The sequence below is a fragment of the Astatotilapia calliptera genome, chromosome 18 (assembly GCF_964374335.1).
Source record: "Astatotilapia calliptera chromosome 18, fAstCal68.1, whole genome shotgun sequence".
Taxonomy (NCBI): domain Eukaryota; kingdom Metazoa; phylum Chordata; class Actinopteri; order Cichliformes; family Cichlidae; genus Astatotilapia; species Astatotilapia calliptera.
This window is the reverse complement of record NC_137439.1, coordinates 3,625,151-3,651,081: the sequence shown is the minus strand read 5'-3', so window position 1 is coordinate 3,651,081 and position 25,931 is coordinate 3,625,151. Positions and strand designations below refer to the sequence as shown.

The following is a 25,931-nucleotide window of genomic DNA, read 5'->3' as shown; positions in this document are numbered from 1 at the left end:
GGTGGCAGGAGACACACCGTCTGGGCCGGGAGCTTTCCGAGCATTCAGATTCTTAAACTGCTTCCTCACATCTGCTTCATGAATATGAAGAGTTGTGGTCGGAGGAGGTGGTGTGAAATCCTCTTTTGTGTGGGGTGAGGGGGCGGGTGTTGTAGGTGAACAGTTTGAAGGTGGTGATGGCTCTATGGAGGGGGGAGAGGTGGGGGAATGAGTGTCCAAAGTGCCTCTATTGTTGGGGTCGTTGGAGGTGTGAAGGCTGCCTGATGGCTCGTCAAAACGACAGTAGAAGTCGTTAAGGGTGTTGGCCAAGAGCAAGTCGTCAGTGGAGTGGGGGGTTTTAGGCTTGTAGTTTGTAATATTCCTAAAACCTTTCCACACAGGGGCCGAGTCATTCTCTGATATCTGCTGCTGCATCTTCTCAGAGTGCTGATGTTTGGCAATGTCCACTTCCTTAGTGAACTTGTACTTGGCCTCTCTGTAGCAGTCCCTGTCTCCGCTTCTGAACGCCTTACTCTTTTCCAGCCACAGCTTTTTGAGTTTAGGGGTAAACCAGGGTTTGTCATTGTTATAACTCACCCTGGTGCGTGATGGCACAATGCTGTCCTCACAGAAGTGGATATAGGAGGTGACAGTGTCCGTAAACTCGTCCAAGCTGATAGAAGCAGCCTTCAATGTGTCCCAGTCTGTGGTCTCCAAACACGTGCGAAGCTCCTCCACAGCCTCGTTGCTCCACAGTTTTTTGGTCCTCACGACAGGTTTGGAGAGCTTCAGCCCCTGTCTGTACGCGGGGATTAGGTGGATCATGACGTGATCAGAAAGTCCGAGTGAAGCGCGCGGCACCGCGCGATAGGCCCCGCTGATCGTGCTGTAGCAGTGATCCAATGTCCTCTCCTCTCTGGTCGGGCATTTAATATACTGTTTGTATTTCGGAAGCTCATGGCTCAGATTGGCTTTGTTAAAGTCCCCAAGAGCAATGATGAGAGAGTCCGGGTATGTCCGCTCCGTGTGGAGAATCTGCTCTGCGAGTGCGCACTGAGCTGCTCGCGCATCCGCGTCTGGCGGGATGTAAACAGCGGCCAGGATGAATGAAGCAAACTCCCGCGGAGAATAAAACGGTTTGCAGTGAATGAAAAGATATTCCAGAGAGGGAGAGCAGTGCTGAGCAATCACTGTTACATCTGTGCACCAGCCACTATTGATGTAGAAGCAGACGCCTCCACCTTTGGTTTTACCGGAGAGAGCGGCCTGCCGGTCCGTGCGCAGCAGATGAAAGCCCTCCAGCTTGAGCGCGCAGTCCGGGATGTCCTCACTGAGCCACGACTCCGTAAAACATAAGACACAGGAGGAGGCAAAGTCTCTGTTCATGCTTCTCATCAGGGCCAGTTCGTCTATCTTATTCCAGAGTGAGCGTACATTAGAGAGGAAGATCCCAGGAAGGGCCGTTCTCTTGTTTGAGGATGTGTTGTGTAACTGGACCTTCTTAAATATTATTACATTTAAAAATGTCATGTAAAAGAGCAGGAAGTTAACCAAACCCTTCTCGACAGCCTGGCTCCCCGGTGACCTGCTGAGTGTTAAATACACCTGTAATCTGTTCAGTAGGTGTGAAGAGAAGAACCTACAAAATCAAGAGGATCCATCCTCTGGAGACTAACAATCCCGGCAAATATGTTAAGATGAACCACTTAAAGACAGAAAAAGGACCAAAAGCAGGTTGATTTCTTTTTATTAACTATGAAGTCCGTAAAACTACAACCAGCTGAACACTGGACAATTTCTACAAATGATCTGGTACTGTGACAGGTCAGAAATATCTGATGTTGTAACTCAGACCTCAGTGAGTTTTAATAATCACCCAGAAAAAGGGTTTTACGTTAGAACATCCTGCACACTCCAGCTCCTAATTAAAGGGGAAGTATGTTTCATCTGCAGGGCGAGTGCTCTGACACATAATGAAGTGCACAAAGAGCTCGTCTTTGTATTGATCAAACAACTGATTTACAAACTAATTGGGCCAAGAACAGGATCTGAGATTAATAAAGATTCCCACCTCATCCAGAGCGCCTCCACACCTCGAAACGCTCGCTGCCTAAAGGACACAAGTCTCCCTGCATTAGCACTAAATGTTGGCTTCAGATATAGACTGGTGTGGGACTGGGCGTAATTCCTGGGGACGCTGGCCTGGCCATCGATAAGCTCATTCCGGCTCCAGCGGGGCCCTGTTTGTATCTCAGGTTCACATAAACATGAAGGAAAATCGATGACATTGATGTTTGTCCCAGAGCTGCTCACTGCATCTGCATACTAAACAGCACATGCTATCGATAGCCAGGTCCAGTTTTGCTTTTAAAGTGGACCTCTTGTGCTCATTTCCACCTCTGTAGTTTTTACTATTGGACTCCACTAGAACAGCTTTGCATGACTCACAGTTCAAAATAATCCTTATTTATCTTACGAACCTCGGTAGAGCCATTTGATTCAACTGAACCAAGCTGCTTTAGCTCATTTTCTTTGAGGCCAACCTCCCTTTAGGCCAATCAGAGCCGATCTAAGAAAGTCATTCTGCTTCCACTTAATCAGACTATAAAGACATCAGGTTCCATCCAGGCAGGGAAATGATTCAACACCCATAACCAGCTGCTTCTGCTACACATGATCTGTTGGAGTTACTGGTTGGAAACAGCAACATCGAGGGTCCTGCTGTAAACTCTGAACAGACCAGTCTGCGTGTATTTGTGTAACAGTCTTTTATGGACAGCGTCCTTGTAAAATAATAATAAATAAAGACAATAACTGATATTTTTTTTCAGATTCTGACTTATTCGTGAGGACAATCTCATGAGTGGCCCCCATGAAACCAAAAGAGCGCAGACAGTGAGAACTGTCTTGATTTTATTACAATTTTAATATTTCATAGAATTTTTCTTATTTGGTCACATTTTGACATATTTGGCTACAGTGGTGCTGTCTTTAAATTACAGTCTTAATGTTTATACCCCTCCACACCTGACTGGTGCTGGAGGCTCATGGGTATTGTTGTTTTTGATTAGTTATTTACATTTTTTTCAATTTAATTCTACTATTTTACACACAGTCAAGTAATAAAAAAGTGTTCAGGCTTTCACTTCTTTAAACTAGAGCAGCTCTGCTTGATTCGGTTACAATTTATCTTCATTTATCTTAGAAACTTATAAACTTTTGCCCTCCCCACACCCCAACTGGCCCCTCCCTGAGCCTGGCTCTGCAGGAGGTTTCTTCCTGTTTAAGGGAGTTTTTCTTTGCCACTGTCACCACGTGCTCGCTCATAGGGTTGGTCTGATTTTTGGAGTTTTCTCTGTATTATTTTAGCATTTTATCTTACAATATAAAGTGCTTTGTTGCGATTTAGAGCCATATAAATAAAACTGAATTGAATTAAAGGATCAATAAGCTCATTCCAGAATTGCTACTCCTACAGTAGTGGTCCAAATTTAATCAAACTAGCACAAACTAATGAGTTTTTACCCAAACTGCAATCAAGGTAAAGGTCAGATATGTTGTTTCACTGGCAACGACCTGAACTGTGATGGATCATGAGCTCGCTGATTATTCAGAGTACTCTGCTTTAGCTGCAGGAGTGCATCAATAATTTAGTCATTTGTAATTAATGAACATCTTTACTGGTCTTTATCTTACAATATAAAGCGCCTGGGCCTTGGTCCATCCCCTCAGTTTGTTCTCTGTCTGAAACTACACGATTTAGCCCCTCCCCCTTTGAGCCTTCCCTCTGATTGGCTGCACAGCACAAAAAAGGGTTCACTGCTACAGCTGTGTGCCTCAGATGACTTATGAGGGCTATCCCCTCTCTATGACATCATGCAGATCCAAGACTAGAAAAAAACCTCAGGCAGCCATCCGTCAGCCTCCTAGCAGACACACCTGTGCTGCCATAGTTGACAGTGACCTAACGTTGAGGTCGAGGTCACTGAGATTTAAACTTTTAGTAAATCCACTCATGGTAAAACTTTGAGGCTCCTATATCGCCTCAATCACAAGCTTAGTTGTCCACACCGCCCACCCGGTGATGACGTTACCGCATCAGCCGTTTATGGCTGTGGGGTAAAGACTGTGTGAGTGTTTAGAGCAGGCTGAAGCCTGAGAGAATATCCACATTTGCTGGCATCATTATTTGATACTTTTGGTATAATTTAATATGAACACCCACTGGAACAGTATATATATGGCAGAAAGCAGAAGAAGTTCCCTTGAAAAGTTTGCTGTCTGAACTTCAAAGGTCTGTAATGTCACATCATCTTCTTCCAGCTGTGAAATCTGCTCTGCTCTCTGCTCTCCTCAGCCAATGGAGCCAGAAAGCCAACAACGAGCGTTTTAAAGAGTAATAAGTCTGACCTGAGGCTAATGTGGAGTCTCAGCCTCTCAGCTGGGCAGCTACACCCACCACTGACCTGTGATCAGATCCCAGCGAGGAGTCTCAGCCGTCCCAGCTCCTGTAACCTCCCACACTGCTCTCTAAGAAAAAAAGGGACCCAAATCGCTGCATTTCCTCCATCTCCTGTCCTGCTCGGGGAAATAAAATCAGCCGAGCTTTCGTGCGGTTGCCTCGGCTCAAAGCCGTCGAACGCTCCAATTACAGGAAGCATAAATCTCAGGGAGAGGAAATTGCAGAAGGCCAGGAGGGAGGCAAGGAAAGTGGAGGGCACAAGCTCTCCGGTGTAGTGGGTAATAAGAGCAGAGCACCAGCCGATGCCTCCTGGGAAATCAGGCCACTGCCCCTGCAGATGGAGTTGACCACCACCACCAACGTAGCCGCTGTGGCGTTGCTATAAGTTTCCACAACTCATTTCTCAGGAGAGGAGACATAAAATCTGTCTGGCCCGCAGAGACATCCGAGTCCAGGGAATCTGCGGGGTGTTTGATGGGGAAAATGCTAACCTGTTAGTGCTTTAGCGTAGCTCTGATGGATGGCTGGTGAGCATCCAGCTGTGGAAGACCAGCAGCCTTTGGGAAATGAAACCTGATTCATTCCTCACACACGGCTCTGTAGATATGCAGCATATGGCCAAAGGTTTGTGTAAATACAGTCTCATCCTGTTTTTATGGTTTGCTACTTTTAATTATGTAATTAAAGTCAAATATTTTTGCACATTTAAGTGTAACAGTACATCTGCTCACATAGGCAGAACCTCAAAGCAATGGTTTTTCCAGTGAGGCGTTGGAAAGCCAGATCACCAACTGTTAGCACCAGCAGCAGCTCACTAATGGGAGCAGTGGGTTCAGCATCTGGAGGAAAGGCTGACTAAAGGTTACAGCAGCACAGTAATGATCATGGCTTCAGGATGGCTGTGGTGTGACGTGCTAATGTGGTATTAATTGTCCTGATGCAGTAAAACTCCATCTGTTAGATCTTAAGCTTTAAGTGGTCAGGATCTTCGTAAGTAATCAGGATACTGTCGGCCTTGTGCTGTAATCTGACTTCTTAAAGATAATGAGTGGTTTTAATGATCTACACAGGCTTTCAGAGTAAAACAGGCCTGGGAGGGGACAAGATGCCACAAAATATATAACAGAACCAAAGTGTCTGTCAGAACAGAGCCCAACATGGAGCGACCATTAAATGACCCACGCTAAATCAGATGCTACGGCTAAACTTCGGGCATCTTCTTTTTTTAAATGATCCAAAGCTGAGAGGTTTTCAGGTTTGTAAACAGAAATTAATATAATTGACTTACTAGACGACCACGAACACAGAAATCAGACTGAAAACAAGGGTTAAAATATCTGGAGTGGCGGCGCCCCTGGGCTGCAGTTTCACTGTGAGGTTTTAAGCAGTTAAAGATGTGCTGCACATGAATAACGCCAATAAAAAGGCAGAGGAGAGCGAGGACTATAGTTTTTGGAGGCTTGTTTCATTTCTCAAAAATAAGAGCCAGAACTGCAGCACATTAAAAAGACGAGAGGCTCGGGCATAGCAGGAAACCCTCGGACTAGAAAGTCAGTCGATACGTCATCAGAGAACAAGAGAAATTCAACAAACAAATAACCAACCTCCGTTTTTAAATGGCTAAGCCACAAATAAGGGGCGAACAGAGCTCAGATCAAAGACACGACGAACAACTGGAAAGATTTTATTTCATGACTCAGGAAGATTATTTGCACTGAACTTCAGACATTCCTAAAAACGATGCGAGAACAGGAACAATAGTCCAGACTGAACTATTCTCCAGTAGTTACTGTTGTGATGTGCTCGGAAATAACTTTGAAGACTATAAGTGATGTCAGCATCTTAACGACCCAACGGTCAGAAAAACAAAGAAAGCGGAGGCTCTGTTGATTTAAATCAATATAACGTCAGAAGCTCTCACCGCCTGCATTCTTCCCGCTCGCTGTGAGCGATTAAACCGGCTGCCCTTTGTTTTGAACATGCGCGTTGGGCGTTGAAAATCAAGATTCAATCTTCTGTTCCAGGTTGTGTTGTTGCTGTTCGTCTGTGTGGGTGTTGGTTCTGATGCAGGAGGTCCACTTTAATAACTGATCAATGGATGTGACGGTGAGTCGGACTCCAACACATCCCTGAGGTTTACAGAGCTCGTCAAAGGTCATCAGAGCTGCAGCTATTTTATTTGATTTATTCAGCATAAACTGATTTTAACCACACATATAGATCCTTTCAATGTCAACAATATGTAGAGACGTTTCATTTCCCTGAAAATAAGATAACACAGCAGACCTGAGCTGTTAGAAAAGACAAGCTTTTAACTAGAAACTGTATAATATGAAGTATTTCAGGTGTTTCTCTGCACAAACATAGAACTCATCATATTTCAAACTCTGGCTTTTATAATGTGAATAAGTGCCTCACTTATACTTTTAATTACGCTCCAGCAGTCGGCCTTGCTGCCGCGTTTTCATGCCTTCCGAGTTCACTGTCATTATGTTTTTAATTGACTGAACATCAAACGCTGAGAGCTCGTCCTCGGCTTTTCCTCTGAACTCTGCACAACGTCATCAGTCACATTGATTTCAGAGAACGAGCCAGTTAATCAGCCGCAGATCAATTTTAATTACGAGTCGCTGAACGAGTCAGTAAAATCCTCCCAAACCTGGAGGGTTATGAAAGTCCAGGGTCAGAGACCGAGCAGTTACACTCAGCAGAGGCTCAAATGTGATCTATCAAATCTTTCAGCAACAAAGGTGATTTTTCCGCTGGGGTTACTTGTGTAGTAGCATTCCAACAGCGCCCTGTTTTCACCCACCGTCTAGTTCCAGTAGCCCAGCTCTCATCAGGGTGTCCTGGTTGCTCAACACCTGATGCGGTCCTTGTTAATCTGGGCAGCGCACGTGTCTGAGGTAGGCTTGGTTAGCGGGGGGGGGGGGGGGGGGGCAGCTTAGGACCTTTACTGGATACTGACGCTCTGGTCGGGAAACGAGAATTGTGTGTATATATTAAAGAAAAAAACGTATAATTATCTGCTGCTAACTGTGGCTGTCAAAAATATTTTAAATAAACAAAGCGGCACTACCAGTGTCTTTGTCTCTCGTAAAAAGCAGTAAAATGTACCTTTAATGGTTTTAGCTTGTATCTAATAAAAAGGTCTATAAAAAATTTGAAAGTTATTCGATACTTTTTAAAAAATCCCTTTGTGTTAGAAAATGTCGGCTTTTTAAAAACTTCCTCTCGTAATGACGGTCACAGCAGACTAATTACAGCTTAAAAGTAGTTTTTCTACAAACTTGAATGAAAATATTCTGTTGGAGAGGATGTCACGAGTACGTGACTGCAGCGACATCTCTCTCTCAAAGTTTAGTTTCAAACTGCTCTGGAATCTAAAATCGGGCAGTTTTCTGCTTCTTCTTCTTTCAGCTGCTCCTTTCTGCTTAGATCTTCCTCTTTTCCTCCAGCCTGGCAGCTCCATCTTCATCATCTTTCGTCTAATATATCCACCTTTCCTCCTCTGCACACATCCACATCATCTCCACCTCTGTCTCTTGAGTGAATCCAGTCCTTCCTGCTCACTCCCAGTGAAAGTCTTACTCTTAGCTCGGCCGCCTGTCTTTGTCAGTGCTACTGTCTCCAAATCACACATCACAGCAGAATGATGCACACTACCAGCTTTAAACCTTCCCGTCCACTCTGCTGCTGTGCTTCTATCACAAATCACCGCTGACACCTGCCTCCACCCACTCCACCCTGACTGTCCGTTGCTTTGGTGTCCAAATGTTTAAACTCTCTACCTTCATTATGTCGGCTCCTCTCAGCTTCACTGCTGCAGCTTTTTTCTACTCTTGGATTTATATGATGTCACAGAGAGGGGATATCCCTAATATGGTCATTACAGGCACAGAAGCCCCTCCTGCTGTTTAAAATCTTTTGAGCGAGGCAGCCAATCAGAAGATTGTTAGCATAATGGGAGTGGGAGGAGCTAAAACAGAGAGCATCTACTGGTGGACAGCATTAAGGCCCAAGATAAGATAAATAAGGATTATTGTGAACTGTAAATCACACAAAGCTCCTTTAGTAGAGTCCAAGAATAAATGGAAACTTAGCAAATTTCTCATATTTTTTCTTGAAAAAGAATCTGTGCAAACTGAAATGTGAAATTAGGTTTTAGTGTCAGAGCAGCAGAAGACTTGTTACTTGAACTGCTTTTTGCACTCACCTGCATCACTCGCAGCATTGATTGATTATATCAGGCGCTGAGTATATATATATTTAAAAGTTGGATGCTTTAAGACGGTGTGTATATCATGAGGTTGTATATGAGGTTGTTTCTCGACAGTTTCTCTTCGTAATTCCTTCTGTGCTGTTTTAAAAAAGCCATTACATCATGAGTGATGGAACAGAATGAAGACGAATGAAGGCGATGTTCAAATGAAGACGCCACGACTCTTAATATGAGGCGGCAGCTGAATGATTCCCTCAGATGACGCCTTAAACGGCGGAAGCCCTCATAGCCTGACTGATGTCCTCGCAGCTCGATATCAGTAAATGAGCCGTTATAATTCACTTTTCTGACGAACCCTCACTCTCAATCGGTCAGTCACCCGGACAGCGTTAATTCCCGTTTCCATTGCGTCAACACTGTGTACTTCCTGGCACACACTCACCGGTGGAGCAGGGCCCGTCGGACACCCGGGAGATGAGTCTCTGCTGCTTGCAGGACGCCTGTCGCCTGTAGCACTCGTTCTGGTAGGTGTCTCCGTTTGAGCCGCACACAGGGACGTAGTTTTTGTGACACTGGAAATCAAACACAATCAGATGTTAATTAAGCTTCAGTGTGACAACGGAGACGAACCATGGAGAGAGGGGGTCGCTTCACTCAGGGGGAGGAGTCAAAAACATGTAGATTGACTCTAGCACAACTATGCAAAACTATTGATTACATCAGCTATATACATTACAGGAATTATTGTTGGTTACAATAATAATGATGATCAATAAGGTCTAGTTTTACATTTTGGTTTTATTTTGCTCGTTTGAGTCAAGCTTTTATTGTTAAAACATGTTTAGATGCTTTAAGTTTCATCAGCGGTTATCAGTTTGAATGTTAGCTTTAGATTTTACTCGTTGTCATATGGACGACATTTCTCAGATTGTAAGTCACAAAGTTTAGAACAGAAATACAATAAAAACACTTAACACATGAGTTTCATAGGAGTCACGTGTGTGAGCACATTATAAGAGCAGAAGCTGTGGAAGTTTGCATGGTCTGGAACATTCAGGTGTGTTAACACAATTTTCCCAGAGAATTCACCCCAATCTCACACCGTCCAATGCTCAGAGAAACTGCAAAACCCCCGAGAGTTTTGTGACAGCATGTTACAAAGCACGGAGGTGGAGAAGTGATGATTCGGGCACCGTACAGTTGACCTTGAACTCCTCTGCATATCGAAAGATTTTTGACTCAAATGTGAGGCCATCTGTCCCACAGCTAAAGCTTGGACCAAACTGGGTCATGCACCATGAAATGACCCAAAGCACAGCAACAAATCTACAACACGAGGGCTGAAACAGAAAAGGACCCAAGTTCTGCAGAGGCCCAGTCAATGTTCAGACCTCTGACCTCCCGACTGAGATGCTGTGGTGGGACTTAAAGAGAGATGTGCATGAAAGAACCTCAAAAAGCAACGCTGTGAACAAGTCTGGGCCAGAATTCTTGTATGACGATGAGAAACTGTCACGATATGATCACCTCGAGTTACAGCAGCTAAATGAGATCCTACAAGCAGTTTTTCACAGAAACACACACAGTCCTGAATAAAACCCTTCAGATACAGAGTATTTTATTTATTTGTGTTACATCAGAGTCAGAGAAACGTTACTATGTTATCAAATGTAATTCGCTATATTATTCTGCAACACTGTTGCAATGTGGTTCTAGTTTTCTTCTTAACTGAGCGGCTCTCAGCATGTTTTCTTTGAAGGTCCTGAGCCTGAGCATCACCTCCTTTGGATGTTTGCACAGAAATGAGTTCACGACTTGAAATGAGTCCATGCAGTGCACGTTTAAAGGTAGAGAGGAGAAAGATGGTGTTATCAAGCCTGTGCTGTACATGTGTGATCAATATGGGTCAAATATGATGCAAGCTGTCAGGCACTTACAGAGTTTCATTCGCTCTCCATGGAGGTTATATAAACCCACTCTGCTCACACTGTCAGCTATAAGCTACAGCTGCCAAGGACACATATCAGTGTTCAGCAATCCATATTCTATTAACTCTCACACATCAATCATTTAGCAGGAATCCCCTGCAGGTTTGACCTCCGTGACCTCCAACACACTGCAGAAGCAGTCCAGGTTCATATCCAACAGGAAGAGAGTCCGATGGAGTCGGCAGCTGAAATCCATGAAAGACAAAACAACCGATGAGCAGCATCCAACCTCCAGCTGAGAGGAGAACATTTTTCTGTCCTGTCAGGAGTCTTCCTGGTTTGCTCCGTCAGCATTTTGTGGTTTTGTTCTGCTGAAGTAAATTTGTTGTAATGTGTTTTTTTCTTTCCATCAGACTTTCAGCTAGAGCTCATTATCAGCACTCATCAGCATGTTTGGCTTTCTTTGTTCAGTTTTAGTGACTGAAGCTCTTTTTCTGTTCAGAGAAGCAAACTCAGAAGTTTTAATGATCGGGAATTAGTCGGATCCCTGCTGGTTAGAGGAGAACAGAAGGCTTATTTCGGTGAAAATAGAACAGATTAGTCCTTTAAATGAAGGCAGGTGTGATGAGTTTCATTGGAGGTGAATGTTTGATTTTTTTGACTGCATGGCCCTGCCTGCAGGCAGGCAGGTGGAGCAGCTCCTATCAGACAGTGAAATAGCTTTAATGAGGATCTCTGTCATCTCACTAAAGCGTAACACACGTAAAAATGTGTGTCTTGGACTGATTTACATTCACACATACGCAAACCTGCACAGAAACCATAAAGTTTTAATGGTTTCGAGCTATTTCAAGGCTCCACGGGAGATAAATCCGCTGAAAACTGCTGACTCGCAGTGCAGAGTTAGATTTATTTATCTGCATTAAAGGGCCACTTCAGCTCTCAGACACTTTTTACTTTCACAGAGCCGATAATGCTGCGAGGTGAAGCACAGCCATTGTCAGAAACTATATTTGAAAAGGGAAAATTTAAATAGTGCCAGTTCTGCTCATCTCCAGCTCCATATTTTTACTCTTTTAGAGTAGCTTTGCATGACTAACAGCTAAAAATAATCCTTCTTTATCTCACAATGGTCCTCGGTGCAGAGCCTCAGTTCCCCCTCTGTCTGAAACAAGCCCCTCCCCTTTAGGCCAGCTTTGTACTGACTGGCTGACTGTCACAAACAGAAGGTTTGAAGAGCAGGTGGGTGGGGTTTCCAATCTATGACATCACCAAGATCCAAAAGTAGACGCAAAAGTGTTTTGAGCAGTCTGCAGCCTGAGCTTTAGGCACACGAGGAAGTTTAATATGAACATCCACTGCTGGAAGAGGATATGTATGACAGGAAATGACTTGCCTCCAAATAAAACTCACTTTGCAAACATCTGGATCATGCTCCCAGTTGACTTTGGGGAAGTTCTCGTCCATGAATATTCTTTGTGAAGATGCAGACGTAGAGAACTGAACACAGAGACGGGCACCTCCGCCTGCCCACAAATAAAACTCACTGAAGCTTGAACCACTTTTCACATGGTTTGCTTCGGTGCTTTGTTTTCATATAAATTTTCAGATATAGAAATCTGAATCAACTGGGCCTCGATCCCCGCTGTTTGATCCCATTATAAAACCCCCAGAAGCGCCTCTTCCCCTACACTACATCTGCTCTTCCCTGCAGACACGAGAACACAGTGTGATGTTTTTTTGCACCATCAACAAGCAACCTTCAGGCTGTCCTTGAGGCCTTTTGTGGAGACAAAACAGAAGATGGGAAACAGATGACAGTCAGGTCGTTCTCAAAAGGATCCAGCGTGCTTGACCTTTCAAAGCCTTCCAATTACAATTACTGTTCATCTTGTTAGCAAGTCTAGTGGCAGAAAAATGAAAACAGAACGATTTAGCTGTGTGAGGTTTGTAGAGCAGCCAGAAAGGCTCTGCTTCTGCTAATAAGCGATTTTAGTGTTTATTTATTAATAAGCTTGCACTGTTTAATATTAAATGTAGATCCAAAGCTGCAGCAGGAAGTAGTAGACTTCTGCATGTTTGAACTACCTGTAACGGCTCTTTATTCTTCTTTTGTTTTGCCACGATACACATTTGGACACTAGGGGGCAGTCACCTTTTAAATGACTGCATTTATAAAGGAAGGCTTGACATGATGATAACTATTTACAACAAATTAAAGGGTCATTCCATGAAAAATCACCCTGCTTGTACCATAACTTGTTTAACTCTGTTGTTTTGAGCCCTTGGAACTTCATCCATGCAGGAGATTTCCACGTGAAGTTCGCAGGGCTGAAAGACACCAAATAAATGTTACTGCGACTCCATCTGTGTCCTGATCTGAAGACAAAATCAAATCTCTGTTCAGCCTTATTTATACCTCTACTTTGAGCGTCACTATCATGGATACACGTCTGTGATGTGCAGCAACAGAAACAAGCTTCGGTACTCGGATGTTTGATCTTTTTTTCTCATCATTCGCCAGAGAAAAACTTCAAAAAGTGCGTTTTGGATAAACTTTAAAGGATCGGAACGTCGTGTGGGATCAGTTGCTGCTACAGCACATGCAGGATCTTATTGTACCTGTGTTTGCACACCAGGCTCATCTCCTAGTTTTATAATATAATCATATTTTAACACTTGTGAACATGACGAATGGCGGTGAGATGGAGAAACGGCACTGGTGGTCTCACACAGCATCACACTGATCAAATAACTTCAGGTCCTGAAGAAGCGTTCTGGGTGATGTCGGGGCTGCGGTGTGGACTTACACGAGTCTCATTCTGCAAGTTGTACTTGACTGTATTGCGCGCTTCAGGGCATGAACTGCATCAGGTGGTCAGGGTGGGCGGTGGGTTTACAAAGGGCCGGGCTTTTCATCATGCAGTCAGTGTGGACTGGAAGGCTTTCAGGCTCTTCCTCCTGTTACAATCAGAGTTATAATTCAGGCTGTCGGTGCTTCTGTGTGCAGCTGAAGACTCCTCAGAGCCGCCGTCTCGCTCGGACAGCTGTGAAACTCCTCTGATCACGTCGAACGGCTGCGCTCGCTTCGCTCTGTCCTCTTTGTGTGCACATGAATGTGGGTTCTGCTTTCAGCTCACGGAGCGTGACGGCCAGCTTCAAACAGCCGCCGTGTGTCTTGTTATTGCGGTGAAGCTGCGGCTCTGTGGTGAATTCTGCTTCCAGGAGCTGCCCTTCACGCTGCCGCTGCTTTTATTTTGCAGCCGTTCGACTAAATATGCAGCGAATACAACAGGCTGACGGGAGAGTAATTATATTTTGTTTCATATCAGAGGAACACGCTGCAGGCGGGTCATGCTTCTTTATGTGTCAGAAAGAACTTCACGGTGTTTTTCCTCATTTTAGCTCCTAAAACTAACAAGAATTAACTGAGAAGAGACCGCAGACAGGCCGGCTGCTCGCAAGATTTTATTATTCACACACTGCTGCTGTGACTGCTCCATTTTCATATTAAAGAGGGAGGTGAACATGACATGCCTGTCTCATTTTCAGAGGTAGGGCGCCTGAGCTGCCAATGAGAGATAGTGCTTCCTTGTGCACTGATCAAAGTTAGCATTCTGGCTACCACCATGTTAGCTTTTTCAGAGCTAGAAGTGACCGGCGTGTGGACAAGAGGGTGGAATTATCAGCTAATGCTACCTAGCTTTGTTAGCGAATTTATTTCATAAATGGGGTGCAAAATATAGACGCACATAAGTGTTACTAAAGCATGGAGTGTGCATTCCTGTCACACAGTGTTTACACCCCTCACCCCCAACTAATAGCTGCCCCTCCCTGAGCCTGGATTTGGTGGAGGATTAAAAGGGAGTTTTTCCTCCCCGTTTTCAATTCAATTCAATTTTATTTATATAGCGCCAAATCACAACATAAGTCGCCTCAAGGCGCTTCATAGATACAGAGAAAAACCCAACAATCATATGACCCCCTATGAGCAAGCACTTTGGCGACAGTTGGAAGGAAAAACTCCCTTTTAACAGGAAGAAACCTCCGGCAGAACCAGGCTCAGGGAGGGGCGGGGCCATCTGCTGCGACCGGTTGGGGTGAGAGAAGGAAGACAGGATAAAGACATGCTGTGGAAGAGAGACAGAGGTTAATAACAGATATGATTCAATGCAGAGAGGTCTGTTAATACATAGTGAGTGAGAAAGGTGACTGGAAAGGAAAAACTCAATGCATCATGGGAATCCCCCGGCAGCCTATGTCTATTGCAGCATAACTAAGGGAGGATTCAGGGTCACCTGGTCCAGCCCTAACTATATGCTTTAGCAAAAAGGAAAGTTTGAAGCCTAATCTTGAAAGTAGAGATAGTGTCTGTCTCCTGAATCCAAACTGGAAGCTGGTTCCACAGAAGAGGGGCCTGAAAACTGAAGGCTCTGCCTCCCATTCTACTTTTAAATACTCTAGGAACAACAAGTAGGCCTGCAGAGCGAGAGCGAAGTGCTCTAATAGGGTGATATGGTACTACAAGGTCATTAAGATAAGATGGGGCCTGATTATTTAAGACCTTGTATGTGAGGAGCAGGATTTTGAATTCTGGATTTAACAGGAAGCCAATGAATGTTGTCCCCAAAGCGCTTGCTCATAGGGGGTCATATGATCGTTGTGGTCTCTCTGTATTATACTGCATAGGGTCTTTATTTTACAAAACCCTGACACAGGAGCTGAGACGTGCATCTGGACATTCATCCCATCCACCTACTGTTAGACTACTTAAATGACAAGAAATGTTCAGCCTGTGTTAAGGAATAAAGGTGGTCACACCAAACATCAACGTTCAGGCTTGTTAGAATTGCACAAACTCTGTTTTTGCCTCATAAGCTGTATTTCTGTGCATGTTTGCATGTTTCAGTAAACTGCTGCAAACACTTCCTGTTTTCATGGCAACCTATAAAGACATGCGGGGTGGCAAGACTTTTGCACACAGCTTTCCAAATATTTACTAGAATACCGTATTTTTGCACCGTAAGGCACATTAAGCAAAACAAAACAGTCAGATAAGTCAAACTTTCCCATGTTGTTGCAGTATATTAATGACTAATCTCGTATTGTGGATGGATTATCTCAGTTGTTCTCCTGACTGAAGTTTGGTCTGTTTACAGCATCCTGCCATGCGATTGCATTTGTCCCTAACCATCGGGAACCCTCACGTTAACTTTTATGGAGTGGAAAAAAGTTAGCGTTCATCCTCCAGCTTCACTGTTTATGCTAACATAGCCGTGTCGCTAGCGACCACGTAGCACATCATTATATACCAGCTAGTCCAACTTCAGTAACCCTACAAAAGTCACTGTTGTTTAGTTTCATGTCTTCACATTTAAATTTTTTCAGAAATCTCTCAGTCAGAACATGCTATATCATGTTTAGGTGGAAACTAGCGAGCTAACTCCATGCTAACTTCAAACTCCATTAAACTTAATAAATTCTGTTTTCATGGATGCCTGGATGTTAAACTTAATTGTTGCACCTTATTACAACGCTGATCATCTTATTAAAGATGAAAGAATTTAGACAGTTTCTAACTCTCAGTGATGCCGCAGTGTTCGTTTGTTTTTGGGACCTGAAGGGACGGAGTTTAGGACCCAGATTACTCCGCGAGGCTCCTGACGATAGCTGTAATGCTCCGACAATCCATCAGGCGGTGCGGCTTCGTAGCTTACCAAAGTCGTACAAAAACATTTTCTAACAGATTTTTGAGCGCCGTGTACCACATAAAATGGGTTTGAGGTCAGTAAGCACATCAGAATTCACACATAAGGCGCACCGGATTATAAGGCGCACGGTCGATTCTTGAGAAAATGAAAGGATTTAAAGTGCGCCTTATAGTGCGGAAAATACAGTAATACACTTTATAGATAATATCAGCGAATGTTTCTGGAACCTTGTTAACATCAACTAATGGAACACAACTCTAACTTAAACATGTCATTGATGAACAGGTAAACGTTTTATATCCAATAAGATTAAAAAAAAAGCAAAATGATGTCATCTACCTGGAACTGGCAGACACACTTGAGCTGAGCACCGTCCTCTCTGCAGGTGCCCCCGAATCGGCAGGTGGAGTCATCACAGACCCTCAGGTCGCTCTTCTTCTCTGACAGATCTAACGGCAGAGACACAAACAAAGGCAGCGCGTTAAATACGGAGACAGACAACAGGCAGGCGGATCAATAAGGTGAGTCACACCTGCGGCACCTCCACGAGTGCTGCTGCTAAATCCCGACATCCCGGCTCTGATCACACGCTCCGTCCAGACAAGTTTATGAGTTTATGAACAATGAGAGCAGACGGCGAGCTGAGCTGCAGGAAAAATACGGACACGACAGAGATGATTGTTTATCAGCCCGAGCAGACACCTGGACTACAGGTGAGTGTTTACACCGGGGAAATAACAGATGGACTCGCAGAGCTGAGAAATCTGCTCTCCTCAGAGGGAAGAAAACTGGTGGGTGGTATCATCATTAATGCACAAAGCAGAAGTCACTTCTCATCTTCACCTGCCTGAGGAGCTGCTCACAATTACAGGAGTCTGACTGTACTCTGACTCACAGAGACGGTTCAGGTGGAAAAAAGCTCTCTCCCGGGGAATCGCTGGCTTCTTCGCTGTGATTTTTCCTCTTCAATCTAACGCGCTCGGTTGAATCGGTTACTGTGGATTGGTGCTAAATAAATCAAGCTGAATTGGTGGTGTAACCTAACCATGAAAACCCTGCTGTATCCCAGTAAACCAGTCTGATACTATCGGTAGATCCAAGATAAACGGAATAATCCGGGATCAACCTATCCTGACAGTGTTTACATGGATAAACATGTAAACACTATGGCTCAGTTTCACAGGGATGGACAACAGTCGGTCTCGTCTTAGACCACAAACTGTTTTTAATAAAGATCCTTTCAGTTCGGTGCTAGGCTAATCCGAACCTGGTAAACTGGCTCATGGAGTTAGAACTCCAAGAGGTGCTACTGTATGACTTCAAAGGATAAAATAATAATAACAACAATAATAATAATAACAATAATAATAATAAGCCCCCAGCTTTGCATGGTGCACAGTCAAAATAAGCCTCAGAAGGATTGTTAGCAGGTGGGAGGGACTTCTGTGAGGCAACAGCTAATTTGGGGGATTCTGGTGTAACCAGCACATATCTGAACCAAACTTTGGCCTAACAGCCAATAAAAAGGTACGATAGTTTACAATGAAATAAACAAGGAGCCTAAAAATACATAAATTATAATGAGTTAATAAAATCCTCATCAGGAAGCTTGTTAGTTTTATTTTATTTATTGAATGTTTAGTTACATTAAAAAGAAATTCAAAATAAAAATCTTTATAAGTTAATGCACGACATGGTTTTTATTCTCGGACTCTGACTCGTTTTATCCTCTCGGTCTGAAACAAGCCCTTCTACCTCCATCTATTCAACTTGTTATTTGCCGCCCCTCTCACACAAAAGGTTTTAATATCAGAAGCCCCGCCCCTCTTAGTAGTAGAAAACACACCTATATGATACTGAGTGTTGAAACTCGTTGAAACATCAGAGCGCCGCTCTCAGGCTGAATGCTGTGGGGACAAACTCGCAGCTGATCCTGAATCAGTTTGGCTCTTTAAACTTTCACTCACGATCAGTTCATGAAATGTCACAAGGCGACTTATTTATGGGCATTTTTATCTGCGAGACTTCTAGAGCCGACACACACACACACACACACACACACACACACACACACACACACACACACACACACACACACACACACACACAGATAATAACAGGCCTACACGGCTCAGAAATGTGCTGTGAACTTGAATAATCCACATTTCCTTTGAGATTCCTGCAGCAGATTCCCGCCTCGGTGCCGGCACGAGCGCTGCCGAGTGGCTTTGAGGAGCCGTGTAATGGCCTGTAATTACTGTTTGCAAACCTCCCCGAGTCCCAAAAATGGCCGCCGCTGGCCGCAGTAACAGCCAACCCTGGAGCTCAGCAGCGTCTCAGAGACGGGCAATGTGAGCCTCCAGCTGAGAAAATAACACTCAGACTCAACGAGCAAGAAAACAAAAGAGTAACAGGCGAGTTTGGAAGAAGTCGTTCAAGGTAACAACAGCCGAGTTTTAAAATGAATGTTATGGTGTCTGATGTGAAAATCCTCTTACGTGTTTCAGCCAAGGCCCACGCGCAAACAGATGCTGTTTAAGAAATATCACAAACATTCACCGATGCTGAACGTGTGAAGCTTACACATGTGATCAGTTACTGATCAATAATTTCAGTTTTCCTCACCGTGAACCTCACACTGAGCCAAACAGCTGAGGAGTCTCACCTGTTTGATCTGAGAGTTAATCATCAGGATGCTGATTAGTGAACGTGAACGTCACATCATCAGAGACGAGCAAACAAAACATCAGATTTCACTTTCAGGGGTGAATTTGTGACAGAGAAAGAAAAATAAACTGCGGTTAAAGTTAAAAAGGTTAAAAAGAGCCAAACGGGACAGGCAAAAAAGAAGAAGAAAAAAAAAAGTTAAAAAGGTTAGTAAAAATCCAAAAATGTGGTAAAAGTAATGAGAAGTAAAAACATGAGAGGAAACAATACAAATAACAAACACAGAGAGCTTCAAAGATTTTTAACAAGTCAAAATCTTTTAAAAATAAAGTCAGAAAAATTGTGCAAAAAAAAAATTTCAATATGAGAAAATCTTAAATCTGAGATTAAAAGTATTAATCTCATGTTAAAATTACTGGAAAAGAAAAAATGTCAAAAAAACTAGAACAATATAAAATATGAATATAACACAATGAGCCAAAAATAACATTAGAAACAGAATCTCAAATATGAGAGAAGTTATTCAAAAATTCAAAAAAGTAAATACAGGAAAAAATGAAATAGCAAATGAAACACGTGAGACATAAAAAAAAATACAGAAAATGTGAGATATGAAGTTTAAATTCTGACAGTAAACGTTCAGAGCTGCAGAGCCAACCATCGTTAAACATCCCAGAGTCGCATCATCGTTTGTCCTAATGCCATCCGATCGTCCGGCTGCTCCAGTTTCCTCCACTTATTGATCTCATTTCTCAAATCTCAGGTGTCACCTTCTCGATTTTGACGTCTCTGTGAGAAATAATGGACAAACCCAGGAGAATCAGAGCAAATGAGCCGGTTCAGCAGCCTCGTGTAGGTCTGCAGGGCAGTCGTGGCTAATTAAGTCCAAGCAGCAGCCACATCCATCAGCCTGGAGGCCGACTGCTGATCAGCTGTGTGTGTGTGTGTGTGTGTGTGTGCGCTGCTTCCTGTTTGCAGGTTTAATACCCAGACAATTTGGGATTATGCTGAACGACAAGCCGAAGTCTTTAAACCTCCAGCTGGAGACAGACACACATGCAGATGAAGGCGCCTCGTTCACAAACCAGTGTTGGCGCTGTTTGTGTGTTGGCGCTGTTTGTGTGTCCGCGCCGTGTTATCTGCCTCCGCTGCTGATGTTTTTCTGTTTGTAGTCGACCCCGGCCGTGTTGTGTTCGGGTTCCTCGGCCTCATACATTTTACAACAGAAACAGGGATTTGAAATGCACATAATTCCCTCCTTTGGATCGGAGCAGAACTAAAGAAGCTGACGGAGCGTGGCAGCAGCCGCCGCCCGGAGGCACATCCACCTCCCAAATCCCTCGAGCCCGGCCCGGTCGTCATGGCCACCCCGCCTCTCCTCCGGCTCGTTATCTAACCCCCCTACCCCCCCTCCCCTGCAGCCCTGACTCCAGGAGATGGACGTCAATACTTCATCTTCTGTCTGCTGCTCCGAGTCCTTCGACATCCTTTTAACCCTTTCCCTGCAGAGACACAGATATGTGACTCCAACACACCGGAGCAGACACAGCCCGTCTGAAAGGTGGTTAGAACTGCTTTTCTCTGGATTTACAGGCAAATCTGGGAAAGACTACTTTTTTTTTCTCCTATTAAACCCTCTACAGGACCCAGATGAGCTACCTCAGCCCTAAATGTTACCATCGTGTTCTTCTTTCACCTTTACTTCATTTAAGATGAGACCCAGGCTGTATGAAGACTGACCTACCTGCAGTTTATTCCACATCTGGACTGCATTTCTTCACGTTATCTTTTTGGCCACAACGATGTTGCTTTTAACACTTTTACCAGCTCAAACACGGCCATGAGACCCAGTTCAGGGACGTCACGCCTTGAATTCCTCCACCCAGTTTCATGAGTCAGATCTATAATAAAATATTCCTGCTACAGCTGTTATGCTGGAATCAGATATCGTGTGACTCTGTGGGGACAGACTCAGTCTTTAAGCCAGCCTCGAGTGGACATTAGAGGAACTGCAGACTCTGGCTCTGTAGTGTTGGTTTAAGCTTTGTAGCTCTGGAGTTCAGCAGGTCCCGGGCTTCATGGAGGGATGTTTGTTTGGTTTTGGAGGTCAGCGCTGACCCTGGGATGTCTTTCCTTTAGCTAATGCTAATGAATGCTAGCCTGCCTGCTGAGGTCAGCGACGTCCGGACCTTTGAAAGTTTACTTTGTCTAAAAAACAAGAGTAAAAACTGGCACAAATGTGTGACGCTCTGCAGGCAGCCTATGAAGGAGCGGCCTGCCCTACGGTGCGTTGTGTTTAGTTTGTTGATGATCTCACGAGGAAAGATGATTGGCTGGTTTATGCATGAGGAGTGACTCAGAGACCCAGCAGCGCCAGAGCCGCGGAATGAGTAATTTTTTTTCTTTGTGCTGTTTTCGTTTTAACTGAAACAATATTTCTGTTTTTGTTGTTTTAGTTGTCGTTTTATAAACACAGCAATCATTGTAGATATTTACACACACAGTGGAGAAATCCTTCAGTGTTCAGCCTTGATTGCAGTGCAGCTCTAGGACTCTTCAGAGGTGCAGCCTTTTCTGCTGGTCACTGGAGCACAGCTGCTCCACCTTAAATAAATAAATATCGGACTCATTTCTAAACATGGTTACATCCCTGCTGCTCACAGACAAAACTGCATCAGATCAGATTACTCATCGAAACTCAGCATCGCCTTACTTAACGATAATGTAATCCTTGTAAAATCAAATTAGTAAAGTAGCCCTAATTAGGCCCAAATGTGTCTGCCATCTGAAACATATTTGAAAATTTTACATAACAGAAAACCACGGCCTCCTGGTGGGCAACGGCGGTACTGCACGTAAGCAGCAAATTCAACTTCTTTTATTTAACTGAAAATCTTCTTATTTTCTTCATCTTCTTTTTTTAAAGAAACAGATGCACAACCTTAAAAATTAGATGGTTTAACGTTTATATGACTCACGCCTGACTCAGAACATGTAGGATGTATTAATTCAATTCAACTCAACTTTATTTATACGGCACCAAATCACAGTCACCTCAAGGCGCTTTACATTGTAAGGTAGACCTTACAATAATGCATACAGAGAAAAACAATCATATGACCCCCTATGAGCAAGCACTGTGGCGACAGTGGGAAGGAAAAACTCCCTTTTAACAGGAAGAAACCTCTGGCTCAGGGAGGGGCGGGGCCATCTGCTGCGACCGGTTGGGGTGAGAGAAGGAAGACAGGACGAAAGACATAATCTTTAATAATCCTCTATTTCTGATCCTGAGAAATTAAACTGGAGAGTAAATCACCACAAAATCAAAACAAATAAATAATATCACAAAACTTTTTTTGTGCAGTTTTGTGTGATTTTCTGCTCTATGATGATCACAGCAGTCATTAAAAGGTTTGGGTTTGCTGCAGAAGATTTAGAAGTGGGCCTCTACAGTCTGGAATTTGGCCGGCTGCTTTAGAGCGATGCCAAAGATATTAGCAGCAGATTCTCTATAGCTCACAGTCAGCTGCCTCCCAAATGGCCCTCGGTACGGGGAGCACCAACGACAGCTTCACGATACGAGGTTTAGTCCCGACACCTTTCAATCTCCATCACATCCAACACCCTCACCATTCACGTACGCCCAACATATCCAGACCTCGACATCTATGCTATCAGGATAAGCCGTGTTATTCGCCTCCTAATGTTCTGGCTCATCGAGGATTCAGAGTTTGAAAAGGACATCGGAGAAAATTAGAGCGTCCTTAACAGCGTCATCAGTGAAACTTTCATCGCACTCCTTTCTTCTCCAGACAAAAGATCGTTTTCAAAGGCCACAGGAAGTTCAACATCCTCTGAAAAGTTCTGATAAAAACCAGTCACACACACACACACACACACACACACACACACACACACACACACACACACACACACACACACACACACACACACACACACACACACACACACACACACACACACAGGCTGATATCTCCAGAGTGAGGTTCATTTCATAGAGAAGTGGAACCTTCTCAAGGACTGCTGTGGCGTATTGATTTGGTTTGCTAAAAGCAGAGAATTTATCCTCGGCAGAGACGAGAAACAGGAGAGGGAGGCGGCGTGACATTCATGTAAAGTACAAACATCAGTGATGCATGATGGGACTTCACCCCCCCTCTCAAAAACCCAAATGTTCCACTTCTTTGTGCCGTTACAGGCACAATGGACCCACTGCATAACAAAACTATCGGTTTGTGATCGTTCACTTTGTGCCTAAAACCCATCGTGAATGCTGATGTGTGAAGCTGCACATCCAGTATATTCAGATTTACCAAAGCCACGAGGAAACATGTCAGAGCGCCTTCAAAATAAAGTCAGAGCTCCTTCACAATAAAGTCAGAGCACAAAGGAAATGGCTGTGAAACAGAAGAATCTCATTCAGTCTTAACGTCCCCGGTGATTTACAGCTACACAATTACCTCAATACGAAACCTGGAGATGATCCCAGAGTTTAACAACGTAAAATACAATAAACTAACACAGATGACAAAAGCTGCAGTTCCCCTAACGACCATTTGAGTCCCATGTTTAAATGTTGAAATGCCCTCAGCCGTGTGTTTTGTGTGAATTAGGAAAAAACGGTATGGCTTCCTCTGAGGCAAGAAAACAGACTTTCTGGGAATCTTCATCCGAGGATGAAACGGTCACCTCACCAACACCCACATCTACCAGTTTTCAAGCTACTACCACCTTTCAGTGTTATATACACACAGCACCAAATCACAACAACAGCTGCCTAAAGCACCTTGTGTTTCTGCAGCCATCAGTGATGATACTTAAAAAGACAGTTAAAGGCTGAATAAGCTGCACAGGTGCAATGACCTCATCCAGGTATCTGCTAATTAGCGCTCAGTGAAAGAGTTTCTCACCAAACCTGAAGCAGAAACTTGTCGGATGTTCTGACCATCACGGTGAAATTTTAACACACCAGCAGTTCCAGTACAGCCCACTGGTCCTGCTCAGTGATTCCAGTTAGCTGAGGTGAAGCTAAGCAGACAGCTAGCAGGGACACTTCAGTTCAAGTAGTAACTTCTCTGTTAGGCCTTAAAATGGCTCAACTGAGTAACAGGCTTAAAGTTGTCCTTTAAGGCTGTAAACATGTTTATTTCCTTTGGACATTAGAAACACTGGAGTCTGTGTGACGGACTCACTGCTGGAGCCTCTAGTGGCCTTTGAAGAAACTGCAGCTGTTAGTGTTTAGCTTCATTTTGAACCCTGAGCTGACATGATGATGTTGATGACTCAGTGCACGAGAAAGAAACCAGAAAGGCCGTTTCTGTCGCAGCGAGTCTTCACTCAGTCCTCGATTTGACTTTGACTTGTCTCAGTAAAGTTGAGTGACGCTGCCTCTGTGCAGATGTTCCTCTGAAAATCATGAATTCTGATTAATTACTACAATAACTGTTTCGCTCAAGTTTTATATTATCATAGTTTTAGTAGTAAAAATAATGCGCTTTAAAAACAGCTACATCTTTATGAGGCGGGATCGTCTGCCAGGTTTCACTGCACCTGTTTCCTGTCTGGGATTTATTCTCTGATTTATTGATACTCCACAAATAACTGCACACTTTTTGGAAACAGGCTGTGAGAGTTGTTCATAAATGTGTCTTCGCTATCAAACATGTGGATGTGAAGGAGAGCGCAGAGTGGGGCTGATGATGGATCTGAGCTCTGCTGACTGATGAAGAGTAAACGCTGCGAGCTGCTCGGCTCCTGTTTCTTCCTCGATCTTGGTGAAACCTTCTGACCGCAGCAGCTGGATGAAGAGCTTTTGTCTGTTCTTCTTCTGCTGCTTGAATAAAACATGAAAGCCCGACAGCCCCTTCCTCCTCCTCCTCAGCTTTATCGCTGCGAGCGATGCGAGCATGATGTCTTTAACTTTAACACTTTTAAATAAAGTGTTTGTTATTTTTTTTTAAACTACAGCTGCCTCCCTGGCCTTCAGTTAGCGTCTCAGAAGACACGTTTAACAAAGACAATCTACAGACACTGAGTTTTCAATCTGCAGGGTCGAAGAGAGAAAAAAAACTTCCTGCAATAAAACAGAAACTCAGAAGTGAACTGAAATATTCTGGGAACGTTAACGTTAACGTCCCTGTGATGTCTCAGTCTCACAGACTGGACACGCTGCTTGTTAACCAAGCTAGTTAGCAAATACAGTGACCTCTGGCTCCAAAGAAACAACATGGCGGTGGTAATCGTGGCATGAGTAGGAAAATGCAAATTCAAAGCAAATACAAATACATATCAGTGCAATTTAAAAGTCTTTAAATTAAAAAATCCACTTGATGCTGAGTCCCAAACACTCGTCGGTTTTATAAACTGGATTCTCGGCGATGGAGGAAAAGCTCCCTGATGCTGTCTGAGAGCAGCTACGTGACTTATCGTGTCCTACAAACAGAGAAAGTCACTGGGCTGAAAATAAAACTGATCCCTAATCCCAGCTGTTGGTTATACTTTGGAAGGAAGTGATTCTCCCACTGGCGTCAGAACTGAATATTTATTATGGGATTTGAAATGGACCCAAAATCCTCTGAACTTCATATCTGGTCTAAAAACATGGTTACGATAAAATTCCTCCTGAGCGCGCTCGCCCTTTCTTCCTCGCTCTGCTGGGCTCTGAACGGTGTTTTTTCCTGAAACGATCCGACGTGTGAAAACAAAAGTGCAAATGAGGCCAAAGCAGCAGCACACAGCACAGAAACATGAGGCGGCGATTACATTTCAGGGATTTGAACCCCCGACCTCGTCTGAATCTCAGCAGATGCTGCCGAAGGACCTGCTGTCCAATCACAGCTCCTCCTCCTCTTTGTAACTGCAACTAATTTGTCCAGGTTCGAGTTTTTATTTCCTCCAGGGCGTCTGAGCGCGGGAGGCCTGGAGGGCCGGCAGACGCTCAG

The 25,931-nt window shown here is 44.0% G+C and overlaps 1 protein-coding gene across 2 annotated transcripts in view; it reads right to left on the bottom strand.

The window, feature by feature from the left end:
- tmeff1a (transmembrane protein with EGF-like and two follistatin-like domains 1a) overlaps positions 1 to 25,931 on the bottom strand; it is a 111,886-nt gene that overhangs the window by 44,814 nt on the left and 41,141 nt on the right. Inside the window, exons 1-3 of one of the 2 annotated variants that reach the window (XM_026149313.2) lie at positions 16,835 to 16,943; positions 16,642 to 16,751; positions 9,106 to 9,235 (exon numbers count right to left, since the gene is read on the bottom strand). In XM_026149313.2, coding sequence (XP_026005098.1) covers positions 9,106 to 9,235; positions 16,642 to 16,751; positions 16,835 to 16,874 — 280 coding nt within the window. In that variant the 5' untranslated portion in view covers positions 16,875 to 16,943. Of the gene's footprint in view, positions 1 to 9,105; positions 9,236 to 16,641; positions 16,752 to 16,834; positions 16,944 to 25,931 lie in introns of those variants that run through there. The other variant, XM_026149311.2, reaches the window with a different exon arrangement.